This window comes from Pagrus pagrus (assembly GCF_965226575.1).
Source record: "Pagrus pagrus genome assembly, chromosome: 8".
Classification (NCBI taxonomy): Eukaryota; Metazoa; Chordata; class Actinopteri; order Spariformes; family Sparidae; genus Pagrus; species Pagrus pagrus.
Genome location: NC_140192.1, coordinates 9396093 through 9415645, shown reverse-complemented (window position 1 = coordinate 9415645; position 19553 = coordinate 9396093). Strand labels below are relative to the sequence as shown.

Here is a 19553-nt window from a genome sequence, read left to right as displayed (position 1 = left end):
GAGGAGAAGAAACAGAAACCAACAGTTACTTGAAATTTTAGTTTGTCCAAATTAGGAAATAAAAAACACAATTTAACACTTCTCTGTTCAATGAAATCTAACTTAAGCATGTTTTACAGAAGGTTTTGGATATTTAAGTTGTTGTATATGTACACAATATAGGACATTTGATTTATGATGACATCAGTTGTAACTTCTGTCCATAGATCAACTAAAATAAAGTGTATGCAGTGAGTGTCCAGTGAGTTATTTTGTGAATGCACAACATGCGCATGGCTTTATCACTCTGCACTCCTGAAATTAGATATACTGATACTATCTCTCATTAATAATAATCTATATAATATTTGATTTCCATATTGAATGTCATAGGCTACATTGTCTTGTAGTGAGCATATTTGATTTTGTGCAAACAATACTAAGTGTAATTGAAACAACCTTTGACCTAATCTATTGAATCCCAAACACTACAGTCTTTGTTATACTTCCTTACATGCACTGATATAAATTTTAATGGACGTTGCACGTTGTGACCAAAGGTTGACACCACTGACTTGTACTTTCCACTCTGACCACTAGATGGAGCCACTTTTTATTATGTACAATATATCCTGACTCATCCTGCTAGTGATTGCTATAACGTCCTTGAGTGAGAGTGACACAGCTTAATCAGGGTTGAGGTTTGTTTATCTATTTTTTTTTTTTTAAAAGGCCTACATGGATCTGAGTATGACACATTATGTCCATCCATGAGGTTATTTAATAAATAGGAGTTGAATGGTTATTTATCTCATGATTCATGAAGGGAAATAAGGTTTGTCTGAACAGCATTTAGATAGATATGCAGTGAGTTTGCAAAGATATATACACCTTAGTGCAAGATGTAGTATGCAAATGGACTATAACCAGGGTTGTAAAAAGTGGCCAAAAGTCATACTTGAGTGAAAGTATAGAAATCGTGTAAAAATACTCAAGTAAAGTACAGGTACCTAAAACTAAATAATACTTAACTACAGTAGTTGAGTAAATGTAGGCTCATGGAGATAAAGTGGCCTTCACGAAGCTATAGGAGTGTAGTAGGGCTAATTTCATATTTACTATTCTACAACTAGCTAGCTAGGTAGCCTACCGGTGACCTAAGTAGCTAGCTAGCACACTAACTACCTAGCTAGCCATAAAGCTAACCGTTTTGATCTTTCTCTCTGTGCTAAAACCAAAGTTAAGTAAATTATCAGCTTTTATTGGCAAACTGAAATACTAAAGTCACTGTAAGTACTTCAAACATTAACTAACAAGCTATTTGTTTAAGCTATTTATGTTGTATAGCTACATACCTAGCATTAGCTAATCTCATTTAACTAAAGCCTCTGTTGGGTAGAGACTACTTAACACTGTTAACAGTATACTTTTTTTCCCAGTGGTTGTGTAATTTATTAATTAGGGTTTACATAAAAAAAAACATTTCCAGATCTAACTCAGTTTTAACAAAACTAGCTAGCTAAGTAGCCCAAATGGCTAGAAGTAGAGGCTACTTAACAGTACTCTTTTCCAATAGTTATGTTGTTTATTAATTAGTGTTAGTTGTAACATAACATTTCTGTTTTAGCTTGAACTTTGCTGTCCTCATTGATTTTACACAAGAGTAGAAATGTTTCACACACCTAGTTTTATATTTGAACGTTTCATATTCATTTGGATGGTTGTTTTTTTTTATTATTTATTTTTATTGCAGACTTCAGTCCCTGTGTCAATGTGAGCAGCACGACCTGACTAAGCAGAGAATAATCCACCAACAGTGGCGGCGGAGGACCGGAGCCAAGTCTGTGCACTGAATATTGATCAGTGAGCGGCCTGTTGACGAGCTCGGGGGGGCGGGACGTCTCCTCTCTCCGCACGTGCAAACAGTTAAAAGTGTCGACGGGCTGCTGAGCTCGTTTGTTTGACGTTGGTCGGCAGCGAAGTCTCGTCCGCGGCTCGTTTGTGTCGTAGCTGTGCAGGCAAACCCGGTCGCTTCGTGAGGTTTATCTCGCTGTTTTTGTTCATTTGAAAGCTATGTGTTCGTGTTGAGGACCGACTCTCAGCTTTCTTTTCCCATCATTTACAAACAACAGGCCAAAAAAAACAAACATGCTGCCGGACGCCTTCGGTTGCGCTGTGGCGAACAGGTATCTCCTGGATGACGATGCTGACCCGTTCGACTTGATCAGCCAGGTGGAGACGGTGAAGGAGAAGAAGAAGAAGAAGAAGGAAGACGAGGAGAAGAAAAAGGCGAAAAAACCTGGACATAAGGAATCCCAGAAGGACAGGCGCCTCCCCCGCGCGTCGGATGGTCAAGACCTGGCTCCAGGTGAGCTTAACCCTCCTCTTGGTTTCCTTGTTTTTTTGTCTTTAGACACACCAAAGCTCCCGAACTGTTCTGGCAGCTGCTGGTATTTCTAGATTGGGACAGTCCAGCCAAGAGCGGTGAGTATGCTCAGGCTTTGTCAGCTGCTGATGGTGCAGGGTCAGCGAGGTTGACGAGCACATGTGCCTCCTGTCAGGGTGGGTGGGTGGGTAGCTGTGTGGGGGGGGATTAGCTAATGGCACATTGAAAACTGCATTTAAATGCATACTTCTACTCCTGACATGAGCCATCTACTGATAAATACAAAAACAATCTGTCTAGACAACACTTTGGCTGTAAACTGTAATAAAATGCGGCTCCAAATGAAGTTGTTCTGCTTGAAGGTGATGAAGGAATAGGCTACAAAACCTATTTGTAATATATCATTTCTACATTTTACTGTCTTCAGCTCGTAAGCAGCAGCCAGCGCGTCCTGGGCTGGTGATGGAGAGCGGAGATGGCAAAGAGGAGGCGCAGAGGGGCATGAAGAGGGCTGCCTTTGGGGAGCGCAGGGTCAACCAAGAGGAGCACCCACAGGAGGTCTCCTTCTCCAAGTATGTGTTCTCATGACACGCTGAGGCCAAAACCCAATTCAGCAGATTTGTTCCTGGAGTCGACAACATGCTGGGCCCCACAGAAATGTTTGAATTTGGTCATGTATTTTGACTTGTTTCATACAGTGAGGGACATTTTATTAGTGCAGAATGGGAATTTCCACTTTCGCCTTACTAAGTGACGTTTTTAAAAACGCCACTGAAACTTTAGAAAGAAGAAATGAAACATTCTTCCTCTCAAATAAAAACCGCGTCTGTTTTATTACTCACAAACTTTTAGCATTTACTTTTCTTCCTTAAATGTAACACACTTCCTGTCACTTAAGTTCCCAGTTTTTATTCTATTATTCTTTAAGACGCAACCAAATGACCCGTGCCCAGGACATTACACCATTAGCTGGGTTTGAAATGTCGGCGCCACCATAGGATTTAAAGCTGCTGTCCCTCTTCTCTACGTCAGCGTACTTGCACAACTCTTCTTTGCCTCTTTCCGTCCTGGTTGGATAAAGTGGGCAGGGATACCAGAAAACTTATTTTCACTATAACTGCATGAGCAGGGGGAGGAGAGACATGGGTTACAGTGATTACTGTTGGATTATAGAGCTATTTTACACTTAATTTAATGAGAAAATGATGCTTGCAGCAACTTTAACTGTTAATCTGCTTGCTCCTCAGGCCTTTCTATAGTGCAGACTCTGACTTCAGGGGCAGAGGGGGCATCAGAGGCAGGAGGGGAGCCAGAGGTGGTGGAGGGGGAGGATACATAAGAAACTCTGACAACTTCAACCCTAGGGGCAAGAGGGAGTATGATCGACACAACGGAACGTAAGCCTTTTTTTGCTCATCTAGCAGGTTCAGTTTTAAAAGCTTATGTCGTGATGATTTTTCTCCATGTGTGTAATGACAACTCCTGTAACCTTCATCGCAGAGGTATCTCCCCCGAGGAGAAGAGAGGAGGCAGAGGACCCTGGAACTGGGGCTCTGCCGAGGAAACCGCAAGGTAAGTGAACTCTGATTCATAACATGGCAATGAAAACTTGTACACCTGGCACAATAGTGACATGTTTCTATTGTTTTAACATACTTTTTGAAGTGAATTAATGGAGGTGGCATCTGATGCTCCAGTCAAGCCTGAGGAGCCACAAACACCTGTGGAGGAAGAGAATCAGAATCGGTGAGTGATGCACAAAAGTGTCTCTCGGACCGAATAACTCCCTTTGGGGCCTACTTTGCACTTTGCAGTTATTTAACATGCAAAAAAGCTATTGTGCAGATTTAAAGGGGAAAAAGTCAAAGCATAATATAGCCTCTTAAAGTTTTTAAGATCTATAAATGGCAAGATATAGTGGACTGACTTAATCTGCCCCCCTGTTATGATTAGAGCAATGGACGACGATGGAGAGATGGTGGTCCAGGTTGCCATGGAGATGAGCCTGGACGAGTGGAAGGCCATGCAGGAGACGAGTCGCCCTAAGGCGGAGTTTAATATCCGCAAAGCAGAGGACAAGATTCCCTCTAAAGCCAAGGTCATCCATGAGTCAAAGCGCCTGGAGGTGAGTAAAGACTCTGTATGGCGTCTGTTCACAAGAAAACATACAGATGCAAGTCTTTAAGAAAACTTAAATACTTCTGCAGGCACAAGCTTTCCTCTTCGCCAGCATTTAACATGGACATGATGTGTTTTTTGCTGTAACTGTTTGCCTCCAATCTTTTAGAAAATCAAAGGCACTGTGGAGGACATGGACGATGACGGCACCTTTCTCCGCAAGTCTGTGAACGACATCACCTGCCTGCTGGACATCAACTTTGGGAGTCTCGGACGCCCCAGCCGTGGGGGTCGGGGAAGAGGGGGAGCACGAGGTGGTCCAACTAGTCGCCCAGAGAGAGCCAAACCCATAATGGAGAGGGTAGGTTCTCGACTCTTGACAGAAAATAAATGACTTGACTCAATCTGGAAGTGAAAGGACTTGTGACTTGGCCAGAGGCATGAATAGTGGGCACAAACAACAAATCTGCACACACATGCACCTTATTTAGGACTGATTTGAGTCTTGGACCGGTCTGCATCTTAAGATTTCAGTAAAAATGAATAATACTATGCTCACTAAAATAGTGTCTCATACTGCATTATCTGTCAAAATAACACTGATTCTCCCACAGCAGGATGATGAGCTGGCTCCTAACCCAGATGACCCGGAGGACTTCCCAGCACTATCAGCCGGAAGATGACTTGATTGCCTTCTTAAAACTCCTGTAGGGAATAATGGTTGCACTTGACACTTGCTAAGAAAAAAAGAAAACTGTTCATGTTTCTGCTGTTCTTAAGGTTTGGGGTTTTATTGTACTTGATTTAGTTTGTTCTATTGCACCAAAGGCACTGTTCAGCATTTGATTCCTGGAGAATAAATGCTTTTGCAAATTTATCTTGGATCTGTCCTTTTTCTTTTGAAGGTAACATGGATTATAGGAAAAAGGGAAATGTTAGAACGTTTTTTTTTTTTTGGGCCGTTTCATGGCCTTAGTTGGACAGCTGCAGTCACAGGACTCCCTAACTCACTGGAACGGGCATGATTTTTGCAGTGCACGCTTTAGCAGGCTCTGTTCCCATCTCAGCCTGTAGCTCTGAGTGCATGTTTTTCATTAATTTGGCCTCATCTATGTGCTGGAAGGTGGTTCTGCCTTGTAAGACTGTTCAGGTGGTTTCATGAAAAGATTTCTGCTGGAAAACCTGTGGGAATGATGGGCCTTTAGGTGAGCCAGTATGAAAAATACTCCATTACCTGGAATTTTAAATGAGCTGGTTGAGTGGATAGTGCATATGGGGGTGACCAGACTTTGCATCCCACATGTGCTTTTTGTACTGTTTTTTTTTTTTTTTTGCCATCACTTTGAATTTATTGTTTGAGTGTTTTAAAATAATTTTCACTTTTCAGTCGGAGTTTGATTGGATTTGGAAAAAAGATTATGGCCTGGATTTAAAATAATCCAGCGTTCACTTGTGGTTTCACACAGGACGGGAGCAGCAATTATGACCAAGAATAAACAATCTCTGAAGTTACAAGTGACCAGCTCAGGAGAACGTGCATCCAATGTAAAGGGATAGGTTCAGGGTTTCCTACAGTGACTGGAGAGCGGGGAGTTGATGTGCAGTTAAGGGCCACAGATCAGGTTTGAACCTGGTATAGCTGCGTCAAAGATCAAGCCTCTGTAAATGGGGTGCACACTCTACAAACTGAGTATTTGTAGAGTTTTTGCATTTGTTGGCACTAATGACACTACTCACCTGAGCAAAACAGGACAGTATCTCACTGACTTTGCATGAAAACAATGTCTTAGTCCTTCAAAGAACTTGTGTACATGAGCTCGCACTGAGGACCGTCGACTTCATAATGTGTTGAATGTATATTAAAGCACAAGAACAGCCAGAGAAATCATAGAGTACATTTTATTTAAAAAGTCTGATTCTATGTGCTTCAAGCAAATGTCTTGAGTGGATTATGAACATGAGTTAGACAAAGCCCCGTTAGGACAGTTGACTTATTTCATAGCATGATTTGAACATAGTACAAAATATTTAAAAAATACAAACTGAGTATATCAAATGTTGACATATTTACAGTCTTCAAATACAGTAGCTGAAAAGCTTCACAAGTAAATGACAAGAATAAAAAGACAAGCCATATGCTGAGAATGGAGGTACAAATGTGGGCGGTATTGTATCTTATAATGACAATCTTTCCAAACAACATCCAGGAGGAGGTTTTTACTCCAAACTCCATCATCCATCAAACCAAAATGTGAATCCCCCATCTTATAACACCAGTATATCTGCTGCACAGTGCTCAATTTTGGAGAAAATGTCACGGATTCACACATTCACATGCCAGTCGGATAGTTGCGGGTCCAATCTGATGTCTGCTACTGCATTTTTCAATAAGTAAGAATAACCAGGCAACGATTAAAAACTACCACTTTTTGTTTCATGATGTTTTGAAATTATAAAAGACCAAAGTGCCTTATGGGTAAAATAACTTGTAATCAAGCAGTACTATAAATGATTTACATGTCACATCACGTTGGTTAAAGTTTGTTCCAACCATTTTCTAAAACTTAAAAATCTATTGAAAGAGTAGTACAGCTGTATAGAAGTAGGATTTCTTGTAAAACCTCTCAGGAGATCCACAGGCTCACCGAAGTAGGGGAGCTCTAGCTTTGGGTATGGAGTGACTATAAAGAGAACAAACACAAAGTCAGTGTTAATAGATGGGCCGATTTATGCACATAAATCAGACACAATCCTACATTACAGGTAATTCGAAAAAAGCCATTTAATACTATTGTAATGGCAGTTAATGCTGCACAGAAAGAAAAGAGGAGATAGATACCATAGCCTGGAAAATCGAATTGTTTGCAAGGAGCTGCGAGCTTTATGTCCTCTGGAGACAGTGCGTCTGTTGCACGTAAGAAATATGAAAGAGAAGGAAAGAAAGAAAATATGTGTCACAGATTAGCACCAGTAAAAGGAGGCAGACGTGGATACAGAGTGGGACAGGGACAGAGGACACAGTGAGCAGCAGTCCAGAGGAGCTATAGCCAGTCATAGTCTGAAAACCCCTTTTCTTAGAAAACATGCAAGGAAAACTATAGAGAGGAGCAGCAGGGAGACTGAGGCAGTTTCATTTGGCAACCTGACAGTGGTGCATAAGCAATATATACATACATACATACATACATATATATTGTTAGTACAAGGTCTGATTAAAGAACTGTGGCTGGGTTGCACCATCGTGATCTAGCAAGTATTATGCTGGAAAAGAGCATGGTTTCATCTTTCTTCTGTAACAAACTAATAAATCAGAAATAACATTTAAGTACTTAAATTGAGACCTGATCCTTATCCTTGAAGAGAATGTCATTTTTCTCCCATCTATCTCAAAGACACCCGACTTCCCGACTTTAGACATGCGTAACATTGCAACTGTCGGATCATAATTGTTCAAATTTGATTTAACAAAACAAATCTTGGTTATTCTTAACCTACGTAAAAGATCTAATTGAAAAGAATTGGTGGAACAACCACAATTAGATTTTGTTTAAACATTTAATCCTTGTTGATGCATCCCAGCCTAAGTACATTAAGTGATTATAATACAACCACTGTCCTGAGCATTAAGAGGAGAAAGAGGGAGAGTGCTGAGCCTCTGGATTTTGACTGGATTTACACAGGCACCAATGAAATCATCTTTAACAGAGATATATTCATCTCTATGGCTGCCAAAACTGAGGAGAAACCATTTAAACATGAGTTTTTTCCTGTTTGGACACCATAGAGAGCATCTGTTCAGAGAAAGCTGATCAGTAAGAAATGGGTTTCTGTTTGTGTGCAAATGCAGCCCAAGCCTCCATATGGCTGAGAGCGGGTTCGAGGGGAGCTTGCCTGCAGGTGGACCTGTGCCATGTTTAAGTTGTTGAGAGTGCCTGTGCTGGCTGTGGCACTGGCTGTGTCTCTATGGCTGCCACATGGCTCACAACACATTGGGTCTCTGTCGCCAGCCACTACATGCAAGTTGCCTAGGGACCTGACCAGTCTGGTGTGGCACAGGGAGCTGGCAGAGAGAAGGGAAGCTGTTAATTGACTCCACACTGACCCATGAGTGGCTATAGCCTCTTGGTTGCTTTTCAGTTTGTCAACTTCACATAAAACATTTCAAAACAGTGTAATATACTGGATATTGCATCGTTGCAGCAAAAAAAACAACAACAAAAAAGGAATCTGTCCATCTAGGCAAACAGTTTTACCCTTTTAACTCCTGTGCTGCTCTCCAACATATCACATGTGGGCTTACAGTGTACATTGAGTGTCAAGTGTAAAATCCTGCAACTGACCTTCCTCCTACTCCGTGTGCATGCAGTGAGGTTCTGGTCCTCTTCCTGCTGTCTGAGTGGTCAGACAGAGCCAAGTGGTTGACGCTGGCCTGCAAGATCACTGGGCTGCAGAGGAGACAAATGAGTTATTAATTAGTCTGAGCCATGTTTAATGTCAAAGCATACAGAATGGCATGCTGGGTGTTTTCTGTCTGCACTGCGAACTTTACCTCAGGGACGGTGACGACGACCTGGTGTGAATCTTATTCTCTTCCTGTCTGTGAAAACATAAGTAACACAAAAGTAGAAAACTTGATTAAACTTTATTTATTGAGAGATCTGAGAAAGGTGACAGGACAGAGTGGAGGCAGAGACTGTATGGAGATGGGTGAGGCTGTTTTAAAACATCCGAGTGTTAGACTTGTGCACAGATCAGTGTTGCAGCATCAGCAGCCAGGTAGGATTAGTAAAGCCAAGTAAGTACCAGAAAAGGGCACAGGGTGGCACTAAACAACTTAACAGGGACTTGATTTGCCTTTTCACAAAGTTATCATTTTCATCAAGAAGGCTTAACTGTCCGTGGGGGTTTAATTTTAACAGTTAGCACTGCAGTCAACACAAAAACCAGCAAAGCGTGATGTTTAAAGATGACAGGATGATGGGAACAGGAGGACAAAAATCAATATGTACAGAAAATGGTGACAAGGCAGGAGCCTGTGATGATTTACAACTGGCTCTGCTCATCTGTGCTTGCAGAAAGAGTAAAAGTAACAAGAGGATGATTTTGAACAAATTTCTGATTTGGTTTGGGAATTAAAAAGAGACTGAGGTCTCACTTACAGCATTCTCAGTTAGAGCTCCAGAAGGGGGGGCAGGACAGGTTTTTGGGGGGCTGACGGGCGGCAGCACTCATTGAAATCCTAACCCGTCTATACAGAAATGCAGGATGGAAGAAGGGAAGCCATACAATATCCACCACAGGGCAAGGCTACACAGGGAGGAGAGCAGCATGGCTACCAGCCATCTGAAAGGAGGACAAATCCAACAACAAGAGCAAACGGAAAAAAAGGGGGGGAAAAAAAGGAAGGAGAGACAAGAGACGTCCAGGCAGGACACAATGCCTCTGATGTTTAGCTTTTCCATTGGGACTGGATTAGATGAAATACCTTCACAGAGCCTTGCATCCTACAGTGCCAGTCAGCAAGTTTTTGTTCTTCACTTGCTCTGATGTGTTTGCACTTTGCTATATACCTAGCACCCGAACGATATGGGAAATTTTGAAGTAGATAACGACATTTTAAGCTAAAAAGCTGATAATATACCGATAATTAAGCTTAACGGTTGATACCAGCCTTCCAATATGTTGGTTAAGCTCTAATAAACTTCACGTAAACATGCACAAATCTTACAAATGTTCAAGTATTCATTAACAAATTTTACTCCCCAAAAACAGAGCATTTAATAAGAAGCTGGCAGAGACGGAAACGTGAAGGAGTAAACAAAGCTCAGGTGGTACGTGTACGCTGATCCAGTCACAGAAGCAATGGAAAAACAACAGGCAATTGACAATGAATCCGGCCCAACATTAATTACATGTTAGACACAAACATAGAGGCATGTCCATGCGTGCGTGTCCAAGGGTTTCATGCCTGCTGCCATGCATGAAAAAGGCAGAGAAGATGAAAAGTTTTCATATGCTCTACGCTCTAATCGTCACTGGAATTCAACATGCATTTCTGTGTTACATAATAAAACAAACAGTGGAGCCAGATGGTGAGGTTCAGCTGGAAGTTAGATGTTTGTGTAGCAACGCTGATAAGGCATATGGCCTGAAGTGCAAGCAAATCTCCCTTCTGCCTCGACTCCCTCCTGAGAACAGATAATCACCCATTGTCATCCCACTACCTCCTCACGTATGTCGTTTTATATCCTTTGTATTAGGATGAGGATCAGGAGGAATTTACCATCCCAACAAAACCGTTTAAAGCAGCTAATTAAAGTCATTAAACACCTCAGCCAAAGATGATTCTAACACCAAAGTATCAGTTTTCACCTACGGCTTAAGTAGTTGAGCAGGCAAGTGAGCTTTATTGAACAGGACCCAGTTGGCCTAAGTAACATTTATTTTTCAGAAGTGCCAAGTCAGTAGTGCAAGCCAAGCACTAAAACCTTTAATTCAACTAATCCAGATCTTGCGTAAAAACCGTGATTAGTTGAATAATCGGTGCTGTTGCTAACAAGTACAGCAGGCTCAACGCGAGAGCTTCACTGTAACTCAGGGGATATCTCGGATAAGCCTCGATATCGGCGCCAAACAGCTCAGTGTGTCCATGAGAGGCAGATAATGAAAGGCGTGTAAATGTATTGCATCCAATAAATGCATCTCCACTTCACACCATAGTCATCCAGAGAAAGAAAGAAAAAAAAACAAAATAAACGTCAAGTCAGCCATACCATTCACTGGCACAGCAAACCATTTCTACAGGAAGAGGATGTCAGCTAGAAAGGAAGTGACATGCACTTACCTCCATTATACAAAACCTCACATCCTCTCTCTCTCTCTTTCTCTGCCTCTCTCTGCTATCTTTTGAACGGCAGGCAACACATCGGCCACGCCGTGCCCATGAGGCTGCAGCAGAACACTACCACCTGCCTGACATGGGACAACAAAAGCCAAAGCCATATGGGTACATTGGCAGCGGCCGGTCAACCATCCTCAGCCATGCTGACACCCAACCTCCCAGGGCTCGATTTACATGGGCACAAATGAAGTGGACTTTATTTAGGGAACAACAGGGCAGCAAAGAGAGCTGGCTAGTCTAATGCTTGATCCAAACAAATATGCACGAAGCAAAACTGAAATAAGTCTGCAAAGGCATAAAGACTTTTATTGGTAACTAAATTTTTTGGAGTTTAATTTGCTACTGTTTAATTCCACGTATGTTTTCCTTTCGTTTCTTCATTTCCTAGATGAGTCAGCGTCAGATTTGACACCTGCCAAGCTGAGAATGCACTTCTACCGCTGCAGAGCTCAGACCTACAGTGAAATAGAGTAACTGTTGTTAGAAATACAACATGCAGTCACTGTAACCAGCAGTCACTCATAGTCCTGAATTGATTGACACTCAGGCTAGTTCCCTTTCCTACTGAAACACAATCAATGTCTTTTTTTAAATGTAGTCTGTCTGTCTGTACAATCTTGATTAGATCATCATTGAGCTCTAGCATTGTGCAGGCCTGTGCGAGATAACGATACATATCCTATCGTCTTTAGTTTCAAATCATGCTCTGTAATTTAATTTGTTGTTTCACAAATCACACTCTTAAGGGTGATATTTTTTGTCATTTTTTGGACAACGCTTTGCATCCTCCCTCACGGGACAGATGCAGGCAGAAAATTTGAATGAAGGTAACACAAACAAACACGGAGGCGCTTGAACGTGATGCACAACATCGTAACTCCGAACAGGAGAATGACTCCTATCAGCCAGGACAAAACAAGGAGCTACTAACCAAAGTGTACTTTACTTTTTTATTACCTGCATTTACAGAGGAATGTGCGCTAGGAGGTGCTATGGACATTGTAGTCCTCAACAACTTTCATATAGCTGCACTCTTTTTTTTCTTAATTAAAAATGCTAACCAAACTGTTATCTAAACTATTAACTTGATCTATTTTACAGTCTTCTATGGGCGAGTGGCTTAATTACTCAATTAAGGACACTTTATTACTGAGCAACTATGAAATTCAATATTGATTTGGCCTTTCTACTGCACCTCACTTAACTCACTTATTTTTAGACTTTTTAAAGGAACAAGACAGTTGGCAGATTACCAAACACGCAGCAAAACAAATGAAGACATCATCTTTAGCTTCCACATCTTTTGTGCCCTACTAAATCCAGCCCTTCACAAAATGTTTTTCTGGAAGGTTGTGTGTCAGGTAACTCTAATCCAGCCCCCCAAACAACTCTGTTATTCACTCTGTGCCTTAAATATTTGACCTGCTACAGCGTTGACTTTTTGTTCATCCTCATCACTCACTGATTACAGTTGAACATGGAATGACTTATATTACACTTGATCTGCATGTGATGACATTAAATGAAAAGAACCTGAAGGACGAAAAGAAACAGAGTTATTAAATTATATGTCACAGATAGGGAGGAGGAGAGAGATACTGCCTGGTTCCTTAACTCCTAAATGAATTATGATTTTAGGATGAAATGATAAACTTAACGAAAAAACCTACAGGGTCACTTCCTGGTCATTGTGAAATCCTAATTATTCAAATCATATGTTAGTTATGATTTGAAAAACACAACTGTATGTGTGTTATGGTCCGAGGGACTGACGAGGAGTGCCACCGCTCATTTTAAAGTACTACAACACGACGGCGTGATGCATGAAGAGACTCGCAGGCTGCCTGGGAACTTACGATAGTGAGCCTGAGGACGATCTGGATTGCCGCTTGCTCTTCAGGGCACGCAGTTTATCTCCCTGTGTCAGACCATTTCTCTCCTCTTCATCATTATACTGTAAAACAAACAAAAGGCAATGACTAGACCAAATCATGTGTGCGGATTTCATGCTTAATTATAAAAATCCTGCAGCAAATTTCTGCATTTCAAACTCACCAGTTCCATTTCTTCCTTCTTGGACGGCCTGTTCTTGTTGCTTCCGTTGATGGTTATGTCGTCCACTCCAGACAGGATCCTGGTCACAGCCATCTTGCCATTTTCTCGTTCGTTCTGCATCTTCTCCCGGAAAATATCTCCCTCTGCCCACAGACTATTCTGCTTCCTGAAATGTAAACAAACCACAAAATAAACTCATTTTTCTTGTCAAACCACCACCACAACAATTAAGATATCCCAGCAGCAATCTGCCCTCACATGAAGGTCCTATGACACAGAAAAGAAAGAAAGCCTATTTTCATTATCAACACCTTTCTACACATGATGTGGTCCTACAATGATGCGCAATTTGTTTATTTCACTTAAGAGAGTCCAACATTTCTGTTTTGATCAGACTGCAGCCACACAGACCTGATGAAGCAGGTTGGGTGAGTTTTTGACTGCCAAAACAACAAGGATGTCATTTTCTGAACTTCAGGTTGTTTGCTTATGTACTCATGTATATTTTATATTATAATGAGGCTTTAACGATACCACAATTGCACAACAACCTGCACACAGTGCAGAAAAAGTCACTGAACACAAAACGTTCAACGCAGTGCAGATATCATATCCCTTAAACATGTATCGACAAAGTCTCAATACTTCTGATGACCCTTAATTATAGAGAAACACTTTGAGATCAGTGATATGGTGAAAGTTCTGCTATACAGTAAACACCTACTCTTCAACAAAGTTCTGCTGAGGCCCAATGATGGACCCTGGTCGGCAGATCCGTATCCAGGCGATGGCCTCTGCAGCAGTCAGCCTGTAATGTTTCATCATATAGCAGCCAATCAGAGTGCCAGTCCTCCCCAGACCAGCTGAAAGGAAAAGAAGTTGCCACTGTGTTAAAATCGTGCAAGAAACCTGATAATGAGCACGGTTTGTACAGAAAGCTACACGTGTGTCTTTCAACAATTTTTTGCAGTGTCAATGTAGGTTAGAAAACTGACCTTTGCAGTGGACAGCAATGGCTCCTTCAGCATTCTCACAAATGTTGAGGAACTTCCTGACGATGGCGTCAGTTGGTGTACTACCGTCCACAAAGAACAGATCGTGGTGCTCAAACCCAGACTCTGTGAAACGCCGGGCATCGTACATCTTCTTGTTGAGTCTCACGACAGCGGTGACGTTATGATTCCTGAAGTATGGGATGTAGGCCTCAGGAGCGTGCAAAGGGTACCCTGAGGTAAGAGAAAAAACATTCTTGTGAGTGTAGGATAGAAATAATGATTTTTAAACAGAAACTTGAGGCACATTTCAGTTACCATTCTCTATTTTGGTTTTTGGATGAGGCCCGCTGAATGCAAGGAACTTTCCTGGAATGATCCAGTTTAAGTCTCCGTTTTCTGCTCTCTCATAGTGCTCATATTCTTCCACATCAAAGTTGGAGAAGTCGAGCCAGCCGTATTGCAGCGCCTGTTAGATGGTGGGGAGGGAGTAAATTTCATTAGTAGCATGACAAAGCAACAAAGAAAAATAAACTCAATCTTAAAATGACATACCTTGTGAACAGCCCGAAGGCAATCCAGGATGTTCAGGTTGTACATGCAGGTTCCAAACGACGCATCTCTGAAACATAAAATATAAAAATAACAGACTCACCTTTATCCATCCTTTAAATATTTCCTTGGCAAGGATGCCAACTGCCATCTCGCACAACCTGTTCTCAAATGCTTTGCCAAATGCCTTCTTCGGCATCTTCTCTGTAACTAATAGCATTTTATAGTCACGGTAATGTTAACAGGGCGCAAGGGCCCTCGAGTCTTCAAGGTGTGGTGACTTTGAAACCGGTTTCTTATGTTGCAGTTAAGTTTTTATATAATCGTCTAATATTTTGAAAGTTAGACAATTTGACAAGATATTTGGAGACATTTTTGCAGAATAGCAGAAGCAGCATTCTCTTCATTTCTTGACTAATTTTTGAGATGGATGTAAAATCTGTATGTGATGCTCGTTAGAAATGATTGCAAGATGCGAGTTGTCATTCACTAGACACTTGCCACCCAAAACCAAAATGCATGTAAAAACATCAGGCTATGCAACATTTTTCATCAGATAATCTTGACTTTTCTTGATCACATTTGTCTTCAACAAAGGAAAAGCTACACTTTATCAAATATGAAATCTACGCAGTAACACTGAATTGTTACCTGAACGGAATATATGTTGAATTCCTGGACACCAGCAGACTGTAGGCCTCCTCTGGCGACATGTTTAGATTCATTACCTTCAAAAACAAATGTCCAGTCAGCACATGCCTCTTCTAAACCATGCTGAAATCGTTTCAGATGAAAGATGAAACACGTGAGTTTGTACACCACTTACTGCATATGAGCCGATTAGGTAGGCAGCATTGACTTGTTTCTTCTGATCTCCACAGGTATAAAATATAATCTTCTTCCTCGAGAGTGTAATGGACTGTACAAAGACAGCAGTATGAATTGACATGTGATACCTTATTGATCAATTTGACACACAAATACATCATAATACATGTAGACATTACAGTAACCTAGACAAAAATGTGAATTCCTCAAGAATAAGGACTTTAATCTGTAAAACTTAATCATGACTTGATTACAAATTTGCTACACAGGTAGCAGGTTGAATTAGGGATTCACGATATGGATTTTTCTCAGCTGGTACAGATAGAGGATAATTTCACATTTATATAATTTAAAAGACATTCATAAACTGTAATTTATGCACACCTGAGGGTAATAAATACTCAGATGCACTGATGATATGATTTAATATTCCATAGCTCTAATAACATGATGTGTTAAAACTTGTAGACATCTTCCCTCCTCTCTGAACCCCTTGTGAAACATGTCGTCTTCCCCTCTTCTACTCGGTCTCCAACTTCTTTGTGTTCATGGGTCGATCGCAAAACCAACTTTCAAGGTGTGAACAGCCACCTACAGCGTCGGAGTTTGTAAATGCCATGAAAGCAAGTTGACTTTACATTATCTCTGTTTATCCACTATAATTTCACCGAAAACAATAAAAAGCTGATAATATACATTTCTCAATATCGGGCCAATCAGTTATCGGTCCTATATTTATGGTGCATCCCTGGGCTGAACGTCAATTAGCAGAAATGTTATGCTAAAAATGTTTTTGCAATCACCACGAAACAGTTATATTCTAATGCAGGAAAGAGGCTGAATTGTCCGTGTCCAACAGCCTTGACCATAAACAGTGGTTGAGGCTGTTGTCAACACAAACCAGGGAGAGTCAACACTGCTACTCGGCTAATCTACATTTAAAAACCTATAACCTTTTACTCTACTTTGCCTACCTTGTGCATGTATAAGTAGATATTGATTAACCTGGGTTTTACCTACATCCCAGTCTCTCTACCAGGAAGTGCAATTAGGCGCAGCAGGTTTACTTTACCTTGCGCTTCTTTGTCAGCTTGCAACAGAAGCGATAAAACATGGCCAGGTTGAGGGGTCCAAAGTCCGCATAGAAGCTGAGGGAGAGGGAGGGAAAGAGTAAGAAGAAGACAGAGTGTCAGAGAAGCTATTTATGCAGCCAGCCGCGGTCTCTGGGGAGGTTTCATTAGATAGAATCAGCTACTTCAGACTGAAACTGTGAAATCACTGACAGAGTAAAAGCTATATTTGGAGGCATTCGATGCTGGTGCGGGTCGGTCAGAACAGGACAAAACGCTGCAAAGACGAGCGGTCTTTTTTTTGTACCACACTAGCACAAAAATGACTCTGAAAGGTCAGTCATGTCCTCTCTTGAGGCCCATTTAGGCAGCCATACAATAATGTTGTTGTGTTGAGGTCTCGCCCTGCTCAGTCGTTCTGTGCAAGTGACATCTACTGCACGTCTGTCCGTCCTGGGAGAGGGATCCCTCCTCTGTGGCTCTTCCTGAGGTTAACCATCTTTTTTTTCCACCTCTGTCCTCCTCAATGTGGTAAGTTTTCACTCACTCGAATCGAGGGTCTAAGGACAGAGGATGTCACTCACTGTACAGTTTGTACACTGAGGCAATGTGACTGTGATTTTTGGGCTTCAGAAAATAAAACTGATTTGATTGTCTTCCATCAGTTAAAACATGGGCATTTTAAAGCCACACTGATGTGATGTTTGAGCTAGAAAGCGTTTAATGGTGAAAAATTAGTGACTTCTGCAATTAAAGTTGGGATCACTGCATTCTGGAGAAGCCATGTGCAGCACCAGCACTGTAAGCAGGCATGGCCCGCCCATTTTTTTTAAATGCAAAAAAAAAAAAAAAAAAGCAATGCAAGTCTGTTCAAAATGCATATCTTGATTTACACTACGAACTTACTTTTCATATGCCAGCTCTTCATCTATGCAGAAACAGTGTCTCTCGGCTGTGCTCTTGATCTTCTGCTTTAGTATGGCGAAATATAGTTGATCTGGAGGAAGGAGGAGGGGGCAGGGCGAGAAAATAGAGTCAGTTACATGCTTTTGTCATGCACACAGACTTTTTGTTGTCTCACATTTCACCCCCTCAAATCAGCTCCAAACACTTCTTCAAAGTCTTTTCCAGCTACTCACCCTTGATAAACTCAATGCATCTCGACGAGACATCGTCCGCGGTCATCTTCCTAACACTTCTGAACATGACGGGGGTTTTTTTTGCAGAGAAACGTACGAGGGTGAATTTCCTTCACGGGGACTTGCGCATACTGAGTAAAAAAAAAACTTCCACTGATAACTGCGCACGTAAGATTTTAAAAAAAAGTTATCTAAAAGCGCTAATTTAACACCAAAAGTTGCGAGAGAAAAACGTTTAGTTCCTGTTGTGGCTCTTCGAGGGCAGAAAGTTACCAGTCGAGGTGGGCGAAGGACACTTTCGTATGTAAGTAAGTGCGCACTCTGCTAAAAATGATCTCCGCCCGACTCCTCCCCTACGCACTTTCGCGGGAGGCTATTGGCTGCGAGAGATACAGGGCCCCGCGCGATTGGAGGAAGAGCCTGTCAGTCAGAGCGAGCCACGCCCCTTTCAGTTTAAAGTCCTGAACATGAGACACATGATAGGCCCTGGGAAGGTTGCCCAAGCGGTTGCTAGGACGATGACCCAGCCAATCAGATAGGTGATTTCCACTCGGGCGAACCGCCCTCTCTCAGATTTGAGCTGCGCAGGGATGCACAAGAAGCAGGAAAACGCCATAAAAAACAGGAAAATTAACATCGGACGAGCCTGACAGCTGGCTGACTGTCATGTTTATGACACGAATGCACAAGCACATCTTTCTATGCACAATTACAACTCGTAAAACGTGACAGTGCGCACAAAGCGAAGTTCTGATGTAATTTATTGCGCTAATAAATAAGCGCCAATGCAAAACTGCATCGCTCATATGGTGTATTTTTTGTGCAGACTGCGGATTTAAATCGACGCAAACAAATCAGCGCATTTACATAAAAAGGACAGACGGTGTCGCCATATTAGGTCAAAAGCTGCAAAAAAAAAAAAAAATCAAAGACTTTCGCACACCCCGCATATTAAAAAAAAAAGCAGGGATGTGCATGCGCAGTCCGCCGTGTCCGTCTGCACATTATTGCCAACTAGGCTGAAAGTTGAGCGGGTTCATCCTGCAGACCCTCTTACCTGTTATCTCAATGTAAATATCAGAGCTTGGCGCCGCCTCCGAGCTGTTGTGAGCTGCACAGCGCTTTTTCCTCGACTCGGCTCGTCTCCTCTCGCTCTTGCGCTTCATTTTCTTCTCAGGGCTGCACGGTGGACATTCAGCTGCAGCCGACCTCCTCCTCCTCGCACTGCGGCGGCTTGTCCCCGGTCCTGCCGCTGTGTTTTTATGGCATGTCTTGCTCCTGCGCCGCCGATGCTCGGTATCTGCGTATGCTTGCTGTATATGTGTCAGCCGAGGTAAGGCTGCCTGCTCCAGCCTCTCCGGTGGTGGTGACGTCTGTGAGCAGGGGCAGGTTTTCTGCTGTCTGAATCCCCCTGCATGTGACGTTTCAGGATTATCAGTCCAGTGCCCACCCTTCACTGCTCTCTATCCAGAGAACATATTGGGGGGTGTAGGCCCAGTGCTGATATGACTGTGTACTGTGACTTGAGTGCAT

At 42.0% G+C, this 19553-nt stretch overlaps 2 protein-coding genes across 11 annotated transcripts; one reads left to right on the top strand and one right to left on the bottom strand.

Annotated features, from left to right (window-relative positions):
• The first annotated feature begins 1151 nt into the window (after positions 1 to 1151).
• LOC311260829 (intracellular hyaluronan-binding protein 4-like) lies at positions 1152 to 5360 on the top strand. Of its 4 annotated transcripts, none has more exons than XM_084359074.1 (10): positions 1156 to 1268; positions 1733 to 2014; positions 2112 to 2347; positions 2793 to 2937; positions 3613 to 3762; positions 3866 to 3937; positions 4031 to 4111; positions 4319 to 4490; positions 4653 to 4844; positions 5098 to 5360. In XM_084359074.1, exons 3-10 carry the CDS (start codon positions 2128 to 2130, stop codon positions 5164 to 5166), a joined length of 1101 nt encoding a protein of 366 aa, XP_084215200.1. In that variant the 5' UTR covers positions 1156 to 1268; positions 1733 to 2014; positions 2112 to 2127; the 3' UTR covers positions 5167 to 5360. The 4 variants fall into 4 exon arrangements, with proteins under 4 accessions (XP_084215201.1, XP_084215200.1, XP_084215199.1 ...); XM_084359073.1 differs by having other exon boundaries at positions 1733 to 2019; XM_084359075.1 differs by having other exon boundaries at positions 1152 to 1268; positions 1733 to 2347; positions 5101 to 5360.
• A 1006-nt stretch (positions 5361 to 6366) lies between these two features.
• cdc14b (cell division cycle 14B) lies at positions 6367 to 19413 on the bottom strand. Of its 7 annotated transcripts, none has more exons than XM_084359070.1 (16): positions 19078 to 19411; positions 17788 to 17878; positions 16884 to 16959; positions 15810 to 15902; positions 15635 to 15711; positions 14987 to 15053; positions 14750 to 14900; positions 14435 to 14665; positions 14164 to 14302; positions 13440 to 13605; positions 13241 to 13338; positions 9033 to 9080; positions 8824 to 8928; positions 8375 to 8543; positions 7323 to 7388; positions 6367 to 7164 (listed from the first exon to the last, which is right to left on the bottom strand). In XM_084359070.1, exons 1-15 carry the CDS (start codon positions 19184 to 19186, stop codon positions 7365 to 7367), a joined length of 1644 nt encoding a protein of 547 aa, XP_084215196.1. In that variant the 5' UTR covers positions 19187 to 19411; the 3' UTR covers positions 6367 to 7164; positions 7323 to 7364. The 7 variants fall into 7 exon arrangements, 6 of the variants coding, with proteins under 6 accessions (XP_084215196.1, XP_084215192.1, XP_084215191.1 ...); XM_084359066.1 differs by lacking the exon at positions 19078 to 19411 and adding an exon at positions 18021 to 18336; XM_084359065.1 differs by lacking the exon at positions 7323 to 7388 and having other exon boundaries at positions 19078 to 19412.
• Positions 19414 to 19553: the final 140 nt, after the last annotated feature.

Bases quoted from the DNA above. Each gene is read 5' to 3' on its own strand.
- LOC311260829 (XM_084359074.1), top strand. From the start codon at position 2,128: ATGCTGCCGGACGCCTTCGGTTGCGCTGTGGCGAACAGGTATCTCCTG. The intron at 4,112-4,318 runs GTGAGTGATGCA...TGTTATGATTAG, and splicing joins GAGGAAGAGAATCAGAATCG to AGCAATGGACGACGATGGAG. The intron at 4,491-4,652 runs GTGAGTAAAGAC...CCAATCTTTTAG, and splicing joins ATGAGTCAAAGCGCCTGGAG to AAAATCAAAGGCACTGTGGA.
- cdc14b (XM_084359070.1), bottom strand. From the start codon at position 19,186: ATGAAGCGCAAGAGCGAGAGGAGACGAGCCGAGTCGAGGAAAAAGCGC. The intron at 15,054-15,634 runs GTAACAATTCAG...TTTATGTTTCAG, and splicing joins TCAACATATATTCCGTTCAG to AGATGCGTCGTTTGGAACCT. The intron at 9,081-13,240 runs GTAAGTTCCCAG...ATGTTTTCACAG, and splicing joins TCGTCCTCAGGCTCACTATC to ACAGGAAGAGAATAAGATTC.